General features: G+C 42.8%; 1 protein-coding gene and 1 long non-coding RNA gene across 2 annotated transcripts in view; one reads left to right on the top strand and one right to left on the bottom strand.

The window, feature by feature from the left end:
* Nucleotides 1-18387, bottom strand: part of LOXHD1 (lipoxygenase homology PLAT domains 1) — a 283627-nt gene that overhangs the window by 169243 nt on the left and 95997 nt on the right. The window contains exons 8-13 of the mRNA XM_073589763.1: nucleotides 13822-13902; nucleotides 12915-13099; nucleotides 9573-9671; nucleotides 6047-6195; nucleotides 5344-5467; nucleotides 1399-1649 (exon numbers count right to left, since the gene is read on the bottom strand). Of these exons, the coding sequence (XP_073445864.1) occupies nucleotides 1399-1649; nucleotides 5344-5467; nucleotides 6047-6195; nucleotides 9573-9671; nucleotides 12915-13099; nucleotides 13822-13902 (889 nt within the window). The remainder of the gene's footprint in view (nucleotides 1-1398; nucleotides 1650-5343; nucleotides 5468-6046; nucleotides 6196-9572; nucleotides 9672-12914; nucleotides 13100-13821; nucleotides 13903-18387) is intronic.
* LOC141100988 (uncharacterized) overlaps nucleotides 1-18387 on the top strand; it is a 77770-nt gene that overhangs the window by 27877 nt on the left and 31506 nt on the right. The gene's annotated exons all lie outside the window — the stretch shown is intronic.

The raw sequence follows: 18387 nt of genomic DNA on the forward strand, positions 1-18387 counted from the left end.
AGCTGATCTGGCAACAGCAATCAGAGAAAGTTGGAGCCAGATTGATCAAGAGTACTGTTTGACACTCATTAAGTCCATGCCTCAGAGACTGCAAGCTGTTATAAAAGCCAGAGGTGGTGCAACAAAATACTAGTGATGTGTTGGAGTGTTTTTTTGTTTTTCATGATTCCAGAATTTTTTCCCTTATGCTTGGTTTACAAAAGTAACCATTACTGACTACCACATTTTTTGTTCTTGATTTCTGTTAGTGTTTCTTTAAGCCAGAAAGTTGCCATTTGAATTGACTTTAGTTTTGGGCCATGTCTGTGATCTGCTTTTTTTTCTACAAAATTAAACAACTGAATGAACATCCTCCAAGGCCGGTGATTTCATAATTTTTGCCAGGGGTTGTATATGGAGGACTATGGGGCACATTATAGTATATGGAGGACTATGAGGAGTGTATTATACTATATGGAGGACTATGGGGCACATTATATTATATGGAGGACTATGAGGAGTGTATTATACTATATGGAGGACTGAGGAGTGTATTATACTATATGGAGGACTATGGGGCACATTATAGTATATGGAGTACTATGGGGTGTGCACTGTAGATGTGCTGCTTATAACATGATACTGTATGGTGATCTGTTAGTGATCGTTCTGTCCCCATCATTCTTTCTCAGACGGTGGAAAGAGGCCAGGAAACAAGTGTTGAACGACTTCAGTATTGTTGATCACACTCGTTTAGCGGCCTGAACTCAGCGCATGTAACTACAATCGAAATGCTTCTGTGTGATGTGCAATATGTTAGCATTTGGGGCCCCATTATAAACTTTGCCTAGGGCCCCACTTTGCCTAAAACCGGCCCTGCTTGCAGCGGACACTAAATTCCACATTAGAAACTTTAGCCTCTGGAAGCTCCGGGAGGGGGTTAACAGATAACATTTTAGGTTGCAGGAGTTCTGGGCAGTGTACACTACATGCTTCGCTGATATTATTTTTGACAGTACAAAAAGACAAGATTGATTTATGAAGAAGAACAGGACAGACAGGCCAGTGTGCGAGGTGACAAAGTGCAGATGAAATTGACTCTGAAAACTCGAGGGAGCAGAGACTTGTAAAGAGATTTTTTTCAGAACAGAGCTTTGTGTCTGCCCGTATTCCCGGCACTCAGTATTAGGTCCTGATTTGCAAGCTCCATGTTGTGCCTGGTGACAGCTGCAGGGACAGTGTGAATTACAGTCTGTAGGCTCTGGCACATGAGACGTTGCAAAACTACAACTCCCAGTATGCTCTGAAAGCTGTAACTACTGTATTGAGAGGGGGTTTATAATAGTTATAACTTATATGGTGAAGAATGGGGTTCTACATAATTGTTAGATTTTCTCTTTAATGATCCAGCTGACTGACCTTCTCGCAATACCACCCGGAGCTGACACCTCTCCCGTCATGGCCGATGGTCACTCTGCTGAGGGGGCTGAGCAAGGCGGCGATCTCAATATTAAAGATGTCAATTCTCGCTCGTTCAAACTCTCCTCCTTCCAAAAATATCTTTCCGCTGTTCTTTAAACCCTTCGATCCATGGAGGATAACGTGAACTTTGGAGTTTGTGCCAGCACCCCGGATGTCTCCCGTCATTATAGAAACATTGTACACGATTCCTGAGAATTTAAGAATAAACATAGTTGGCATCCAACGTTCCGTCTGCCATTCGCTAAAGCACTTTATTTAGGTTCAAGTCCCCTGGGGGGACTACTAAAAAAAAACATAAAAAATGTAAAAAAAAAAAAAAAAAAAAAGTCTGAAAGTTCAAATAACCCTCCAAAAAAAACTTTGCATTTCTTATCTCCACATTCGTAAAAGTCTGATCCACCAAAAAATAAAATTATTTAACCCATGTGGTAGGATAAAAAATTGAAAACATTAATATTGCCATTTTTTTTAATCATCTCACCTCCTCAAAATAATGTAAAAGTCAGATATATCCCAAAATATAAAATAAAGCTGTCCCAGCAGAAAACTAGTCCTCTCACATCTCGATCTAGGGAAAATTTAAATAGTTTTTCATTTGATTAAATTGATTAAATGGCAACAAAAACAATTTTTTTCAGAATATCTGATATTTTTTTTTAAGTAGTGTTCAAAAACACACAAATTTGATATTTCCGAAATTGTACTGATCTGCAGAATCCAGTTGCTCAGTAATTTTTACTGTAAAGTGAACATCTTGAAAACAAAACCTACATTTATAGACGTCAATATGGAGTCGGTCTCTTTGCAGATATATCAGCTCCTGCTCTTTCTACAAGATTTTGGAGGCATTTGTGGGAATTTTTGACCCTTTATCCAGAAGAGCATTTGTGAGCTCAGACCCTGATGTAGGGGGGGGCGGCCGGGGGTCACAATCTCCATTATAGGTGTTGGATGGGGCTGAGGTCTGGGCTCTGTGCGGCCGCTCGTGTTCTCCCCCTCCATATTTGTATGGACCTTGTAAACTGGGCACAGTCATGGGGAACAGAAAAGGGTCTTCCCCAAACTGTTCCCAAAAAGCTGGAAGCTAAAAGTGTCCACAATGTCTTGTGCTAAAGCTTTAAAGAAGGCCTTCTCCTCCTCTTCCTCCTCCTCCTTCCATCAAAGTTTTTATTCTATTAATTTATTGCAGTCATCATATTATAGCACTGTGTACTTACAATTGCTCATTTTGCCTTTCTACCCAGATAATTCTCTTTTCTCTGCTCTATGTAGAAACAGGAAGTCTCTTGTCCCTGCATTTATCATTCCCCTCTTCAACTACTGACTCAGCTGTGCCCCCTCCCTCATGCCATTGACTTTGCAGTGATTTATGACTCGTACAGGGAAAATTGACCTCCTGTTTCTACACAGAGCTTAGGGTGCTTTCACATTGGTTTCTGTGTCATCAACCGGGCATACATCCTCCGCAAAAAGGGATCTGGACGCATGCGCCAATGGGGGCCATAGACTGTAATGGTGACGGCAGAGTGAGCGTGAGCTCTTACGAGCACTATTTTCGAGAGTGTAAGCCTACAGGAAGCTGACACTCAGATGTAGTCTACTACGTGAAAGGACCCTTAGAAGGATTAAGCTAGTCAGTTTTTCATCACATGATGTCTGACCTAATAAAAAAAAGAATTATCTGGGTAGAAAGGAAAAATGAGCAATTGTAAGTACACGGTGCTGAATAATATGATAACTGCAATATATTAAGAGGTCAACATTTTTGATGTGAGGAGGAGGAGGGCTTCTTTAGGATTTTCCTTCACTGGAACAAAGACACCAACGCTGACCCCAGATAACAGCCAATAGCATTTTACTCCTTCACCATCTGTACAGCGGGCACAATGCAGTCAGGGGGGTAACGTTCTCCATCACCAAACCCAGACTTTTCCATCAGACATCAGACAGAGAAGTGTGATCAGTCACTACACAGAACACGTCTCCTCCAGAATCCAGTGGTGGCAACTTTACACAGCTCCATCCGACGCTCAGCATTGTGCTTGGTGATGTAAGGCTACATGCAGCTGCTTAGCCAAAAAAAGCTCCCGGCGGGGGTGCAGTGTTTGTACTGATGTTATAACAGAGGAGGTCTGGACTCTGCAGTTATGGAGTCAGCAGAACATTGGTGTCTTTTCTGTGCTCAGCACTTGGCCCCCCGCTCTTTAATGTTACGTGGTCTCCACTATGTGGCTGAGTTGCTGCTGTTTCTTCCACTTCTCAATAATATCACTCATACGCGATGGTGGAAGATTTAAAAGAAGGAAATATCAGAAGCAGACTTGTTACCCCGGTACCTCCCATTACAGGACCAAGCTGGTATCAGGGAGCTCTTTACCACCAGCCGATCTGTTACATGTTAGTAAAGGCCGACGGAATGGCGGGGGGGGGCAGCAAGTTATACATAAGGGATGAGGGGCTGGAGGTTAAACACTGGGGGGGAAGTGGGGTAGGGACTAAATGTTATACACCGGGGAGGGAAGGGGCCAGATGATATACACCAAGGGAGAGGGGCCGTGTGTTATACACAGGGGGGAGGAATTGGAGGTTATGCATGAGGGGGTGAAGGGCTGGATGTTAAACATCGGGGCAGAGGGGTCAGGTGTTATAAACTGAGGGAGAGGGGCCATGTGTTATACACCAGGGGAAGAGGGGACAGATGTTATACACAAGGGACAGAAGGGCCGGATGTTATACACCAGGGACAGAGGGGCCAGATGTTATACACAAGGGACAGAGGAGCCGGATGTTATACACCAGGGGGAGAGGGGCCAGATGTTATAAACCAGGGGGAGAGGGGGCGTGTGTTATACACAGGGGGAGGAATTGGAGGTTATGCAAAAGGGGGCAAGGGGCTGGATGTTAAACATCGGGGCAGAGGGGCCGGGTGTTATAAACTGGGGGAGAGAGGCCCTGTGTTATACACCGGGGGGAGAGGGGCCGGATGTTATACACCAGGGGGAGAGGGACCGGATGTTATACACCAGGGGGAGAGGGGCCCTGTGTTATACACAGGGGGAGGAATTGGAGGTTATGCAAAAGGGGGGCAAGGGGCTGTATGTTAAACATCGGTACAGAGGGGCTGGGTGTTATAAACTGGGGGAGAGAGGCCATGTGTTCTACACCGGGGGGGGAGGGGCCGGATGTTATACACCAGGGGGAGAGGGGCCAGATGTTATACACCAGGGGGAGAGGGGCTGGATGTTATAAACCAGGGGGAGAGGGGGCGGATGTTATACACCAAGGGGAGAGGGGGCGGATGTTATACACCAAGGGGAGAGGGGGCTGATGTTATACACCAGGGACAGAGGGGCCGGATGTTATACACCAGAGAGAGAGGGCCAGATATTATACACCAGGAGGAGAGGAGCTGGATGTTATACACCAGGAGGAGAGGGGCCGGATGTTATACACCAAGGGGAGAGGGGGCAGATGTTATACACCAGGGACAGAGGGGCTGGATGTTATACACCAGGGACAGAGGGGCCAGATGTTATACACCAAGGGGAGAGGGGGCGGGTGTTATACACCAGGGACAGAGGGGCCGGATGTTATACACCAGGGACAGAGGGACGGATATTATACACCAGGAGGAGAGGGGCCGGATGTTATACACCAGGGGGAGAGGGGGCGGATATTATACACCAGGGACAGAGGGGCTGGATGTTATACACTTGAGACAATAAGATTAATCTAAAAGCTGAATTCAGTGATTAAGATATGCGTCCAAATACTTTTCTCCATATAATGTATGTGAACATATAAAGCTCCCTCTCACCATAGACCGACAATATAAAAGACTAGAAAGCACAGCTAACCTTTATTTTATAACAACGTCCCTACCTGTTGCCTCACTTCCCCCAACAAGAAGATCCCTCTGGATTTTCCCGTCATCTTCATCAATGGCAAACCAACGAGAACATGGAAATTCATAGATCGCCTTGTTACCGATGTCTTCAATGATTACCTGATAAAAGATGGGAAATTAACGTTCATCAGTGACTGTATTCAATTAAACAAATGGGAAGGTGAAGGCAGCACAGGACATGGATAAGAAAATGGAACAAGCAGGACTTTCCAAAACTTTCAGGGAGCTTTGGTATGATCAGACCATGTTCCTGTACGGTCAGACACAGACATTACACAGTACACAGCAAGGGCAAATTTATAAGATTATTTCGGCACAGGAACATTTTATTCATTCAGACGAGGGTATTTACAGTCCGAGTCTGATCTGACTAAACATTGGATCGCGCTCGGACCAATGTAATCTTATAGGGTTGCTGACATGTCAGTTTTTCCTTCGGACAGAGACCTTAAGAAGAAAAATTGCTGCATGCAAGAGTTGGATCTGATATTTGGTTCGATCTTGGCCATTCAAGTCAAGGAGTCGGCGGAAACATCGGGCTGCACTCGTATGGCATCTGAGTGCAGTCCGATTTTCCGTGACTCAGAATGGAAAAGATGGAGATATTTTTTGGAGCCGATCAACTTTGGATTCAGACACCCACCATTCAAGCGAGTAAAGTATTTCCCCTGTACAGACCTTTTCTAGGAACCATCCAGCCGACCCTCCTTTGTTATTGTGACCAATTGTAATTTTCCGAATTTTTCCTAAATTTGGCGCATCAATGGTAAATTTGTCCTCCGCCCCCTTTTCGAAGTTGTCTTTATCATTGTCCAATCTTCTCTCTCCTGACAATAACAGTAAGAATATCAGCCCCACAATAAGTGAATCACCTGTACGACCCCTTGATATTTTGCTCTTTCATTACAAACCAGCGATTACATTTTTCATCATATTTGCTAATAATAGAGACCTAATCAAATTGCTTTGAAAAAAATATATTGATAGTCAAAAAGTAATAAGTAACTAAGAATTAAGAAAAACTTAATGCGATAAGTAGCTGATATTAAGAGCAACAGCGCCACTAGAAATAAAGGCAGAAAGTGGTACTGCAGCTCAAGGTACGGTGAAGTAAGTTTGCATGTTTTAAAATGTTGAAGCAATCTGTCACTAGATTTTGAAATATGAATTGCATACATTATATAGATCTTTAAGACTTTATGGGTCTGGTGTACTTAGTATGACCATATCAGAGTGGCTGTTTAATTCTGAAATAAAATTGAAAGTACGACCTATAAAATGCTCTTTTGTACATTAGGTGGGGAAACGTTCAAATAAGGGTTCTACAGCCATTCTGATTCCCACAGTAACACAACCAATCTCATAAGGTCCAAGAAATCAAATTAACTATTTTGCAGTTTGTATTATGAACAGATCTGCTTTAAAAGCTTTTGATAAAAAGTTTGCAGTAACGTTAGTCAACATAGTTTTATGTTGCAAAAACATTTGTATTGCTTATCCTGCACTGACTCCAAGTTATAGCTTATACTATGCTCAAGATAAATTATTATTACTTATGATATTAATGATGATGATTCTGAATTACATCCTGTATTATACTCCAGAGCTGCACTCACTATTCTGCTGGTGCAGTCACTGTGTACATACAATACTGATCCTGAGTTACATCCTGTATTATACTCCAGAGCTGCACTCACTATTCTGCATATACAGAATGGGAGGAATAGGACTAAGCAACAGCACATGTGAAAAAGACTTGGGTATACTAATAGATCACAGACTGAATATGAGTCAACAGTGTGATGCAGCAGCAAAAAAGGCAAATGCAATTCTAGGATGTATTAACAGAAGAATACAGTCGAGATCACGTGAAGTCATTATTTCCCTCTACTCCTCTTTGGTCAGACCTCATCTGGAATATTGTGTCCAGTTTTGGGCACCACATTTTAAAAAAGACATCAACAAACTGGAGCAAGTTCAGAAAAGAGCGACCAGAATGGTGACCTGTCTGCAAACCCTGTCTTATGAGGAAAGGTTGCAGGATTTGGGATTGTTTAGTTTGCAAAAGAGAAGACTGAGAGGAGACTTAATAGCTGTCTACAAATATCTCAAGGGCTGTCACATTGTAGAAGGATCAACTTTATTCTCATTTGCACAAGGAAAGACTAGAAGCAATGGGATGAAACTGAATGGGAAGAGACACAGATTAGATATTAGAAAAAACTTTTTGACAGAGTGATCAATGAGTGGAACAGGCTGCCACGAGAAGTGGTGAGTTCTTCTTCAATGGAAGTCTTCAAACAGAGGCTGGACAGACATTTGACTTGGATAATTTAGCGAATCCTGCTTTGAGCAGGGAGTTGGACCAGATGGCCCAGGAGGTCCCTTCCAACTCTACGATTCTATGATTCTGCTGGTGCAGTCACTCTGTACATACATTACATTACTGATCCTGAGTTACATCCTGTATTATACTCCAGAGCTGCACTCACTATTCTGCTAGTGCAGTCACTGTGTACATACATTACATTACTGATCCTGAGTTACATCCTGTATTATACTCCAGAGCTGCACTCACTATTCAGCTAATGCAGTCACTGTGTACATACATTACATTACTGATCCTGTACTGATCCTGAGTTACATCCTGTATTATACCCCAAAGCTGCACTCACTATTCTGCTGGTGTAGTCACTGTGTACATGCATTACATTACTGATCCTGAGTTACATCCTGTATTATACTCCAGAGCTGCACTCACTATTCTGCTGGTGCAGTCACTGTGTACATATATTACTTTACTGATCCTGAGTTACATCCTGTATTATACCCCAGAGCTGCACTCACTATTCTGCTGGTGCAGTCACTGTGTACATGCATTACATTACTGATCCTGAGTTACATCCTGTATTATACTCCAGAGCTGCACTCACTATTCTGCTGGTGGAGTCACTGTGTACATACATTACATTACTGATCCTGAGTTACATCCTGTATTATACTCCAGAGCTGCACTCACTATTCTGCTAGTGCAGTCACTGTGTACATACATTACATTACTGATCCTGAGTTATATCCTGTATTATACTCCAGAGCTGCACTCACTATTCAGCTAGTGCAGTCACTGTGTACATACATTACGTTACTGATCCTGAGTTACATCCTGTATTATACCCCAGAGCTGCACTCACTATTCTGCTGGTGCAGTCACTGTGTACATGCATTACATTACTGATCCTGAGTTAATCCTGTATTATACTCCAGAGCTGCACTCACTATTCTGCTGGTGCAGTCACTGTGTACATACATTACATTACTGATCCTGAGTTACATCCTGTATTATACTCCAGAGCTGCACTCACTATTCTGCTAGTGCAGTCACTGTGTACATACATTACATTACTGATCCTGAGTTACATCCTGTATTATACTCCAGAGCTGCACTCACTATTCAGCTAGTGCAGTCACTGTGTACATACATTACGTTACTGATCCTGAGTTACATCCTGTATTATACCCCAGAGCTGCACTCACTATTCTGCTGGTGCAGTCACTGTGTACATGCATTACATTACTGATCCTGAGTTACATCCTGTATTATACCCCAGAGCTGCACTCACTATTCTGCTGGTGCAGTCACTGTGTACATACATTACATTACTGATCCTGAGTTACATCCTGTATTATACTCCAGAGCTGCACTCACTATTCTGCTGGTGCAGTCACTGTGTACATACATTACATTACTGATCCTGTACTGATCCTGAGTTACATCCTATATTACTCTTATTGAGCTGACTTTGCATTGTCTGATCACCTGGTCCTGTGTAGCTGAATTATAGAAGCTCAGCTCTGCAGATAGGGATGTGCCTGACTTGCTGACTGATCTCAGTAACAACAAGCACAATGCTGACTGGGTCTCCAGAGAATAATGCAGGCTGTCAGAACTGGTACAAGATAAGTCATGGAATGTATTTACTAAATGACTACAATGTTCTAGAAGAAGGGATCTGTTTTTAGATACAGAGTTGGACATGCCGCATGACGAGTCGCTGACTTTATACACCTTTTTATTTGTCACTTCTTTCCATTGCCTAGAGCCACGCTGCATGGGACTGCACCCAGAGCTGCCAGACTCGTGTGATACTATATGTTGAATACAATTTATAAAGTTACAAGTAAAAAAAAGTATAGTTTACTGTACCTGTGTCTCCCTTTTCACCAAAAATATTCAGGAACACATCAGCATCTGTTCCGCTGCCGTTGGCAGAGCCAGTAAAAACACGGGCAATATATTTATTCACTACAAGAAAAACAGAACATGGGGATAACAGTGATTAAATCCCACCCATGAGACCTTTTAGTATGTCACGTGTCACTGTATATGTGTGAAACACCATTTCTGGCCATTGTATGCCCTATAGCTGGCATTTTTAATAATCTTTTCCCTCTGCAGTTAACATCTCAAATTTTCAGTTGTCTCTGAGCTAGTAGGTAGAGACTTGCTGCTATGCTGTTTCTCGTACGCAGCACACAGCCATGAGGGTTTCCTGCTCTCCTGTCTCTTTGCAGCACATTTTCAGAAACAGCAACATTCTGGGCATTATACAGCTATAACTGTGAAATAAAACACTTACTAGAAAGCAGTATCACAGTTCAGTGTGTCTCAGTCTGTTTCTCTCTCCTTCGTTCTCTACCTACAGACTTCAATACGTAGCTGTAATCTGATACCTCAGTGTGCTGGCAGTCCCTCTCAATTTGACATTGTAGATCTTGTTCAGGAAGCAAGGGAAAGCTAGAAAAGTGGCTCATAGTGGAGATAGAAACATTTTCTCCGATATGATATATAACAAAGCTTCTTATATTCACTTGTTCTATTGTTTTAACCAAAGGTTTGGTAAAACACCACTCACAATTTATTTCCTGTGAACTCGATATAATTTATTATAATTAAATATTTGTTATGTTTTTTATTATTATTAATATTATTATCTTATTTGACTGTATTTTATATACTTAAATGTCATTTTTAAGATACATTCTGAGGAATAACTTTAATAATTGGAGTAACATTGGTGGACCCAGAGGAAAAGTCAGAGTAGGCCCCACCCCCGAAGAGCTCTTTTTTTCTTTTTAAATTCTTTTATTATGATTTTATAAATGAGTCACAACAAGGTATATTAGAAGTTGAGCAATCATTACTGCCTATAATGACAAGTCATCCAACAAATTGGGAATACATCTATGAGTAAAAGATGAGCATAACCAGTAGAAGGGAGGTTATATAGAGTATGCAACACTATATAACGGGGGGGGGGGGGAGGGTTAGAAGTGGTGATGGTCCAGTTTGGATTCTTTTGACATTATTCAGGTGAACTGATGAGATTTATTAAGGAATTCCGGCACTCAAAAGAGATATATGCAGAAGAAATTTATTAGTACAACAGATTCTCCCAAAATTATATGACGTTTCGGTCTACAACTCAGACCTTCATCAGACTAGAGGTATGAGGTATTCTTGTTCGAGATTTATTAAGGGTTAATAACTAACGTGAGCATGGGGAAGATGGAGTATCTTTCAGGGCAGGTGTCCTTTGGGTGGATTTCCTGAATTGGCGCCAAAGAGTCCAGGTTTCTATAAAGTTTGAGTGATTTCTGAGTTCACAGCTCGAACGTTCCTCAAGTCTGAAAATTTGCTCTACTTTGGAGATCCATTGAGCAGTAGAGGAGGAAGAGTTAGATTTCCAGAAAGTAGGAATCAGAATTCTTGCCGCAACCAGTAAAGACTAAGTGTGTTTTTAGGTATGTTGTCTGGATAAAGGTGGAGGAGACATAGCTCAGGAGTAACAGTCAATTTCAGTTTGAGAATCTGGGTAACAATGTGGAGGATCTTCGACCAGAAGGTTTTGATTTTCGGACAGGTCCCCCACATGTGACAGTGCGAACATCTCCAGCATTAAATGTATGAAGTTTGGCCGGAGTGATTTGCCATCTAGATAGGACTTTATATTCTTTCTCTTGTACACGGACACATTTGGGTGCAAGCTTCAGGGCGAGTAATATTTTATCTGTTTCCGTGATTGAGAAGGTTCTGTTTAGCTCTTGTTCCCATTTACTCAAGGAGCCCTTTTATAAAATAAGAGTTATTTCTGGAATTTTTCTAACATCTTCACTTGAGTTGCATCTCCACTTTGCGCAAGCAGAGCTCCAAATCCTTTGTTCTTTTTCACTCGATCGCAAAACTAAATGATAAAATTCCAACTCCCCTGCAACAAAAGAGGGATCTCAGTGCATGCTCCTGATACCTTGTAAAATTTGGTGTGACAACGAGGGGTGAGCAGTCCGATGAGCATCTCTGCTCCCCATTAGCCTGCTAAAGCTGCCTATGATTGACATACATAATCCATAGAACTAGCTCAATATCACACTTGGACCAGTTTTCAGAAGATCGGTGAGTGTGTAGGAGTGGTGGAGCTGATGGTTTGCTCTCTGACAGTCTAAAGGGTTAATTTAATGTTTATGTATGATATAAGGGATGACATTCACTGGGGCTGCAGTTAGCTTAGACAGGGTTAACTGTAATGGCCGGCCCAGTTTGATAGGGGGAACTGAGTGTTAGTGGCAAGTCCAGGAAGTGACAGGGGCAGTTAGTGTGTGGAGAGCAGTGTGTGAAGCAGCAGGCCTAAGTCAGAGGCTGCTAGGGACAACATGGGCCTAATATTGGGGCAGTGGATTGCTGAAAATACCCTTCTGTGTGATTCCATCTAATGGCCTGGGGCACCCTCGAGATGGACATCGGGGGCCTGGGGTGCACTCAGCCTGTGAAAATAGAGGGAAAGGTGGACTCAGACTACATGGGGCGGAAGGTATTGCAATCTGAATTTACTGTTAATGGTGGAGAAGATTCCCTAGGGCTAGAGAAGCCAGTGAGAGGTACAGTCTACCTCTACGAGAACCAGGGCTGAAGTTGTGTCCGGTACCAGTGGGAAAGATGACAATCTGTTGAGCCCTATCCTCTACATCTGCCTGTAAATACTGTACATGTACTGCTATTCACCAAGTAAAAGTTTGGCTGGTTGTTTGTGAACCTCGTGTCTCCTGGATTATTTGCTGTACTGGTTCCAGAGAAGTGATTTCTGGACTCAGAAGAAGAAGAGGCCTGCAGCCCTAAAGTAAGTGTGATGCCCTTCACACACAGCAGCACTCCAGGACTGGGACACGGGATGTCTGTAGGATGCCAAAGTGAGTAGGAACAGAAGCTCGCCCACCACTTCCTCGCTTGGTCATCTTACACATGCGCAGATCATCCCTTTCCAATGGCTTGGATAAGGCAGAGCAAATCAAGAATTCATCCAAGATGTGGCCTGCACTTGTAGTGAAACTTAATTTACATGAAAAAAAATGTTTTTGACAATTTAGGGCTGTATCCAGACGAAAGCGGGTGGGACGGACCCACAATTTGGGCTACAAATGTTGGAATGGAAAAAGACAAATGAAGTTAAGAGACCATTTAGATTTATGAGATGCTAATGGTCAGCGCACATACCTTTGGGCACGTCCATGGGGTTGAGGCTTCCCAGCAGATCCCTGACATACAGCCCATCGCCATCCTCCTTGCTCAGCCAGTTGTTACATGCGAAGTAGAATCGTAAATGAGGCCTGTTCATGTCGGTGACGATCACACGATCGAGGTACCATCCTGCATTCATCCCTGTGTTATCATGCTCAATTCTTGTAAAAAAAGAAAAAAGAAATGGGAGCTCTAACGGTTCGAGTTAGTGATGAGCGAACGTGCTGGGATAAAGGTCATCTATTTTGAAGCTTTTCTTTTCTATTGTATTTGTATTCCGCTCTATATGGGTCCTCCTGTCTCCTGAACTGCCTGCTTCACAGGGGTTTTTGAGCAATCGGTTGGGGTCTCAACATCTGGACCTGCAAAAATCTGCTTGCAGTTAAGAGGACAACAAGGTTATTTTTTTATCCCAGCATGCTCATGTGCTATCCGAGTGTCTTCAGCGTGGCTGCATGTCTCGTGTCTGTTTGACAGCCGCAACACATACAGGGGGATAAGCCTGTGTGTTAGGCAATCCCTGCATGTGTTGTGGGTTGTCAAAAAGCCACGAGAAATGCAGCAGCGGGGACTCGAACATGTTTTTCGAGCATGGCGAAGACACTCGATTAGCACATGAGCATGCTCGGATAAGACTTTCATGTTCATTTTCACTATTATTTTTTAAACCACACGTATCTGATTGTTTTCTTTTCCATTTTTATATTATTTTTACATACAGGCGTTACAACTTTAAGAAAAAATCCAATTAACCGGTATACTGGCGCTACCACTACACTAAACGCATTATTCCACAAATTCTGAGGATGTATATCGCCATCTACAGGTTATTGATGGGTACTGCAAATAAAATGCTTTACATTTCCCCTTTAAGCGCCTTTACCTTATTTTTTTGAGCGGTCCGACATTATTCGTTTTCACTCTGAAGACGTCCGTTTTCGTCCTCTCAAAAGCTGTTCTGCTCCTATAACGTACACACATCGGTCAGGTATGCCCCGTGAAATAGGCACAGTGGTAATGCAAAATCCAGCTATCAAATGAGAAAACATTTAGTGGGTGCAGAGCCCACACTAGTCGGGTACATGCCACCACGGGGGGGGGGGGGGGAGTATGCAGGTCAGGATCTTTGGAAGAAATGTCATTATTGTCATGGAGGCCACAGTGATCAGCACGTTATACATTGCTTCCAAATGTGTTTCTTGCGCACGAAACACCTGTAAAAAGTGGGTGAGAGCAGGAGAGGTTTATTACTGTACATACATGGTGGAAGTAGATGAAATCCGGTGCAGAGTAACAGATGCCGAAAATGTATTATGACTCATAGGAGCCAACTTTCCCGATTCTACTCGTTGGGCAATGTGCGACAATATACTATATATACACTCACTGGCCACTTTATTAGGTACACCATGCTAGTAAGGGGTTGGACCCCCTTTTGCCTTCAGAACTGCCTCAATTCTTCGTGGCAGAGATTCAACAAGGTGCTGGAAGCATTCCTCAGAGATTTTGGACCATATTGACATGATGGCATCACACAGTTGGCGCAGATTTGTCGGCTGCACATCCCTGATGCGAATCTCCCGTTCCACCACATCCCAAAGATGCTCTATTGGATTGAGATCTGGTGACTGAGGAGGCCATTTGAGTACAGTAAACTCATTGTCATGTTCAAGAAACCAATCTGAGATGATTCGAGCTTTATGACATGGCGCATTATCCTGCTGAAAGTAGCCATCAGATGTTGGGTACATTGTGGTCATAAAGGGATGGACATGGTCAGCAACAATACTCAGGTAGGCTGTGGCGTTGCAACGATGCTCAATTGGTACCAAGGGGCCCAAAGAGTGCCCAGAAAAAATTCCCCACACCATGACACCACCACCACCAGCCTGAACCGTTGATACAAGGCAGGATGGATCCATGCTTTCATGTTGTTTACGCCAAATTCTGACCCTACCATCCGAATGTCGCAGCAGAAATCGAGACTCATCAGACCAGGCAACGTTTTTCCAATCTTCTACTGTCCAATTTCGATGAGCTTGTGCAAATTGTAGCCTCAGTTTCCTGTTCTTAGCTGAGAGGAGTGGTACCCAGTGTGGTCTTCTGCTGCTGTAGCCCATCTGCCTCAAAGTTCGACGCACTGTGCGTTCAGAGATGCTCTTCTGCCTACCTTGGTTGTAACGGGTGGCAATTTGAGTCACTGTTGCCTTTCTATCAGCTCGAACCAGTCTGCCCATTCTCCTCTGACCTCTGGCATCAACATGACATTTCCGGCCACAGAACTGCCGCTCACTGGATTTTTTTTCTTTTTCGGACCATTCTCTGTAAACCCTAGAGATGGTTGTGCGTGAAAATCCCAGTAGATCAGCAGTTTCTGAAATTCTCAGACCAGCCCTTCTGGCACCAACAATCATGCCACGTTCAAAGGCACTCAAATCACCTTTCTTCCCCATACTGATGCTCGGTTTGAACTGCAGGAGATTGTCTTGACCATGTCTACATGCCTAAATGCACTGAGTTGCCGCCATGTGATTGGCTGATTAGAAATTAAGTCTTAACACACAGTTGGACAGGTGTACCTAATAAAGTGGCCAGTGAGTGTATATTGTTTACATCTAGTCTTCCTCTCTGATTAATGGGGTGTCAGGTGTTGCCCCTAAGACAAAGGAGGAATTTTTAATATAAAAGTGACAGAATGTCCCTTTAAATAAAAATGGTTATTCCCAGAATCAAAAAGAGGATATGTTACTGATCTCTGGGGATCTGATCCTCGAGATTCCAACAATGGGAGGTGCGCATGCTCAACCTCATCTGTGGGACTAACGGAAATAATCAAGATAACTTTTGAATTTGGGAAAAATGCTTTAATATTCTTGCTGGCTGCAGCCACCGCTAGGGGGAACTACTACATGCATTACATAGATAAAGCTCAAAGTGAACAGTATGCAGTAAGCGCCCTCTAGTGGTGGCTTGAGGCTGCCAGAATTTAATTCTTAATCTGTCTATGCAGAGGATTTGGAGCATTGTCTCAGAAGTAGGCGAGACAGATATGCTCAGTAAAACCAGATAGTGAAATATATTATTTTCTGGTTTTATTGTTTTAATTACTTTTACAAGGTTTGCTTCACAGCAGCCACATGGACATATCATTCGGACTGCTCCTGACCACAGCACTCTGTGCTCTGCACCCAATTTTCATACATTTTCCCCATGGGTTTGTATAGAAGTAATGCGGGTATTTTTTTTTCTTGAATCCTTATATTGAATGGGGTGGTGGCATAGGAGAAAAAGGAGTACTCACTCTGTTAAAAGGTGCCAGAGTAGCATTGGTGAGCACTCGCTTTCCTTAAAAGGTTTTTCTTTCCCATCATCATAAATGGGTATGGTCGGATAGATCTTGTAAAGACAAGCGATTTTGCAATTTACTGCTTGTTGAAATTTTCAGCCGTTCTTAAGATAATAACACTTTTCTGTTGTTTACAGTTCGTTGCCCTTGGAGACCGACCGCCGCTGCTAGACAACAGAACGTGCACAGTGCTTACCAATTCTTCACTATTGAGCTTGTAAGCGCTGTTTTGAAACTAACTGGCATCACTGGAGCGCGCCGTTACCTTCTAATCCCAGTTAGTTTCAGGGTGTTGCTTAAAAGCTAGAGAGCAGCGGCGGTCGGTGTCCGAGGCAACGAACTGTAAATAAAAATAAAAGTCTTAATATCTCAAGAACGGCTACAAATTTTAATGAGCTGTAAATTGCAAAGGCGCTTGTTTTTCCAAGAACTATCCACTTAGGAAGAAGGGAATAACCCTTTAAGGAGACTAATTGTGTCTTCAAATTAGCTTCCGTCCAGAGCAAGACAAGAAATCTACACAATAAATCAATGTCTGATCCTTTAATACCGTGCAAACTAAATAACATCAGTAGCTTTTAGTAACATCTGGGCGTAATACCTGACTAAGGGGGGGGGGGTAATAATATGAGATTTCATTGCTTCTGTCATTATGCTCTGATAAATATATATATGTAATGAGTTATGTCTACCAGCAGAGGGCAACGTGTCCCAAATCCCAGCAAGATAGGGGGCCGCAGTCAGCGGAGCCGACTATTCCAGCATCATGAGTTCAATCATTTAAAGTAAAAAAAAGAGCAAAAAATGCCTTTTTATGTTTTATTTTTATTATTTAATGCTTCCTCTGCTATACAAATGTAATTTCCACAATTTGTAAAGGGTAGGGGGGTGTTAAATTGGGGTAAATGATACTAGTAACACAAGGTTCACGTAAATAAAAAAGTAAAAAAAAATTCCCGCAGTGCTCAATACTCTGATCGGGTCAACTACAAATACATTTTCAAGAATCAACTTTATCTTAGGAAAATCAATATAAAAAAAAAATCATCTGACTCAGTAATTTTGCCATAAGAACTGAAATATTAATAAAACCAACATAAAATGTCCTATAATGGTTCATCGGAGGATGACGAGAAGCATTAAAGAAATATAAACTAAAATTAAAAAAGCCCATTAGAGTGCACACGATGTGTTCTAGTAGTTCAGTGTTGTCATAGGGACATTTTGAGGATCATCACCTCCATCAATATTCACTTGTAGAATGGCAGTTGTGTGTAGATAATAAATCTAGAATGTATGAAAAGTTCTGTATTTTAAAATATGGCAAAATTATGAAATGCAATGGTTTTTTTTTTTTTTTCAAATACATGATAATATATATATTTTTTGTCATGACGTCCTGGCCATTTGCTCTGCAGCTGCTCCTCCGGTAGTGACGTGGAGGATGGACGGCCGCAGACAATCACCTGTAATACACAGTAACGCTACAATGGGAATTGTCATGTATTTGACTACCGGGGAAATGAACAAACCCCTCCTGGCAGCCGGGCGCTGAGGAGGCGGCGTGTTCTCGGGGGGAGAAGATTCTCCACCTAAATGTAATTAGGAAAGCTGATTAATCAGATCACATGAGAATGGCGGGTGATGTATATATGGCCCTCGTCGCTCCATCACCTGAAGGGCCAAATAATCCTAAGTACTCGGGTCCCTCTGACTGCACAGACTGGCAAAGAAGAGAGCACGAGGGCTGCGGGACTGCAGATTCCACCGAGAAAGGAGGACAACGTGGGGGCACTGTCACACACTATTATTGGGGCACTGTGCAGTGTGTTTGTCACAGTTCCCCAATAATAGTGTCTGTCACAAGGCCACAATAATAGGGTGTGTCACAGCGCCCCATAATAGCAGTGTATGTCACAGGGCCACAATAATAATGTATGTCACAGCGCTCCAGTAACAGTGTATGTAACAGTACTCCAATAATAATGTATGTCACAGCACCCCAATAATAGTGTCTGTCACAGGGCCCCAATAATAGGGTGTCACAGTGCCCCAATAATAGTGTCTGTCACAGGGCCCCAATAATAGGGTGTCACAGTGCCC

Source organism: Dendrobates tinctorius, unplaced genomic scaffold (assembly GCF_039654945.1).
Source record: "Dendrobates tinctorius isolate UK_male_01 unplaced genomic scaffold, ASM3965494v1 ptg000113l, whole genome shotgun sequence".
NCBI lineage: Eukaryota > Metazoa > Chordata > Amphibia > Anura > Dendrobatidae > Dendrobates > Dendrobates tinctorius.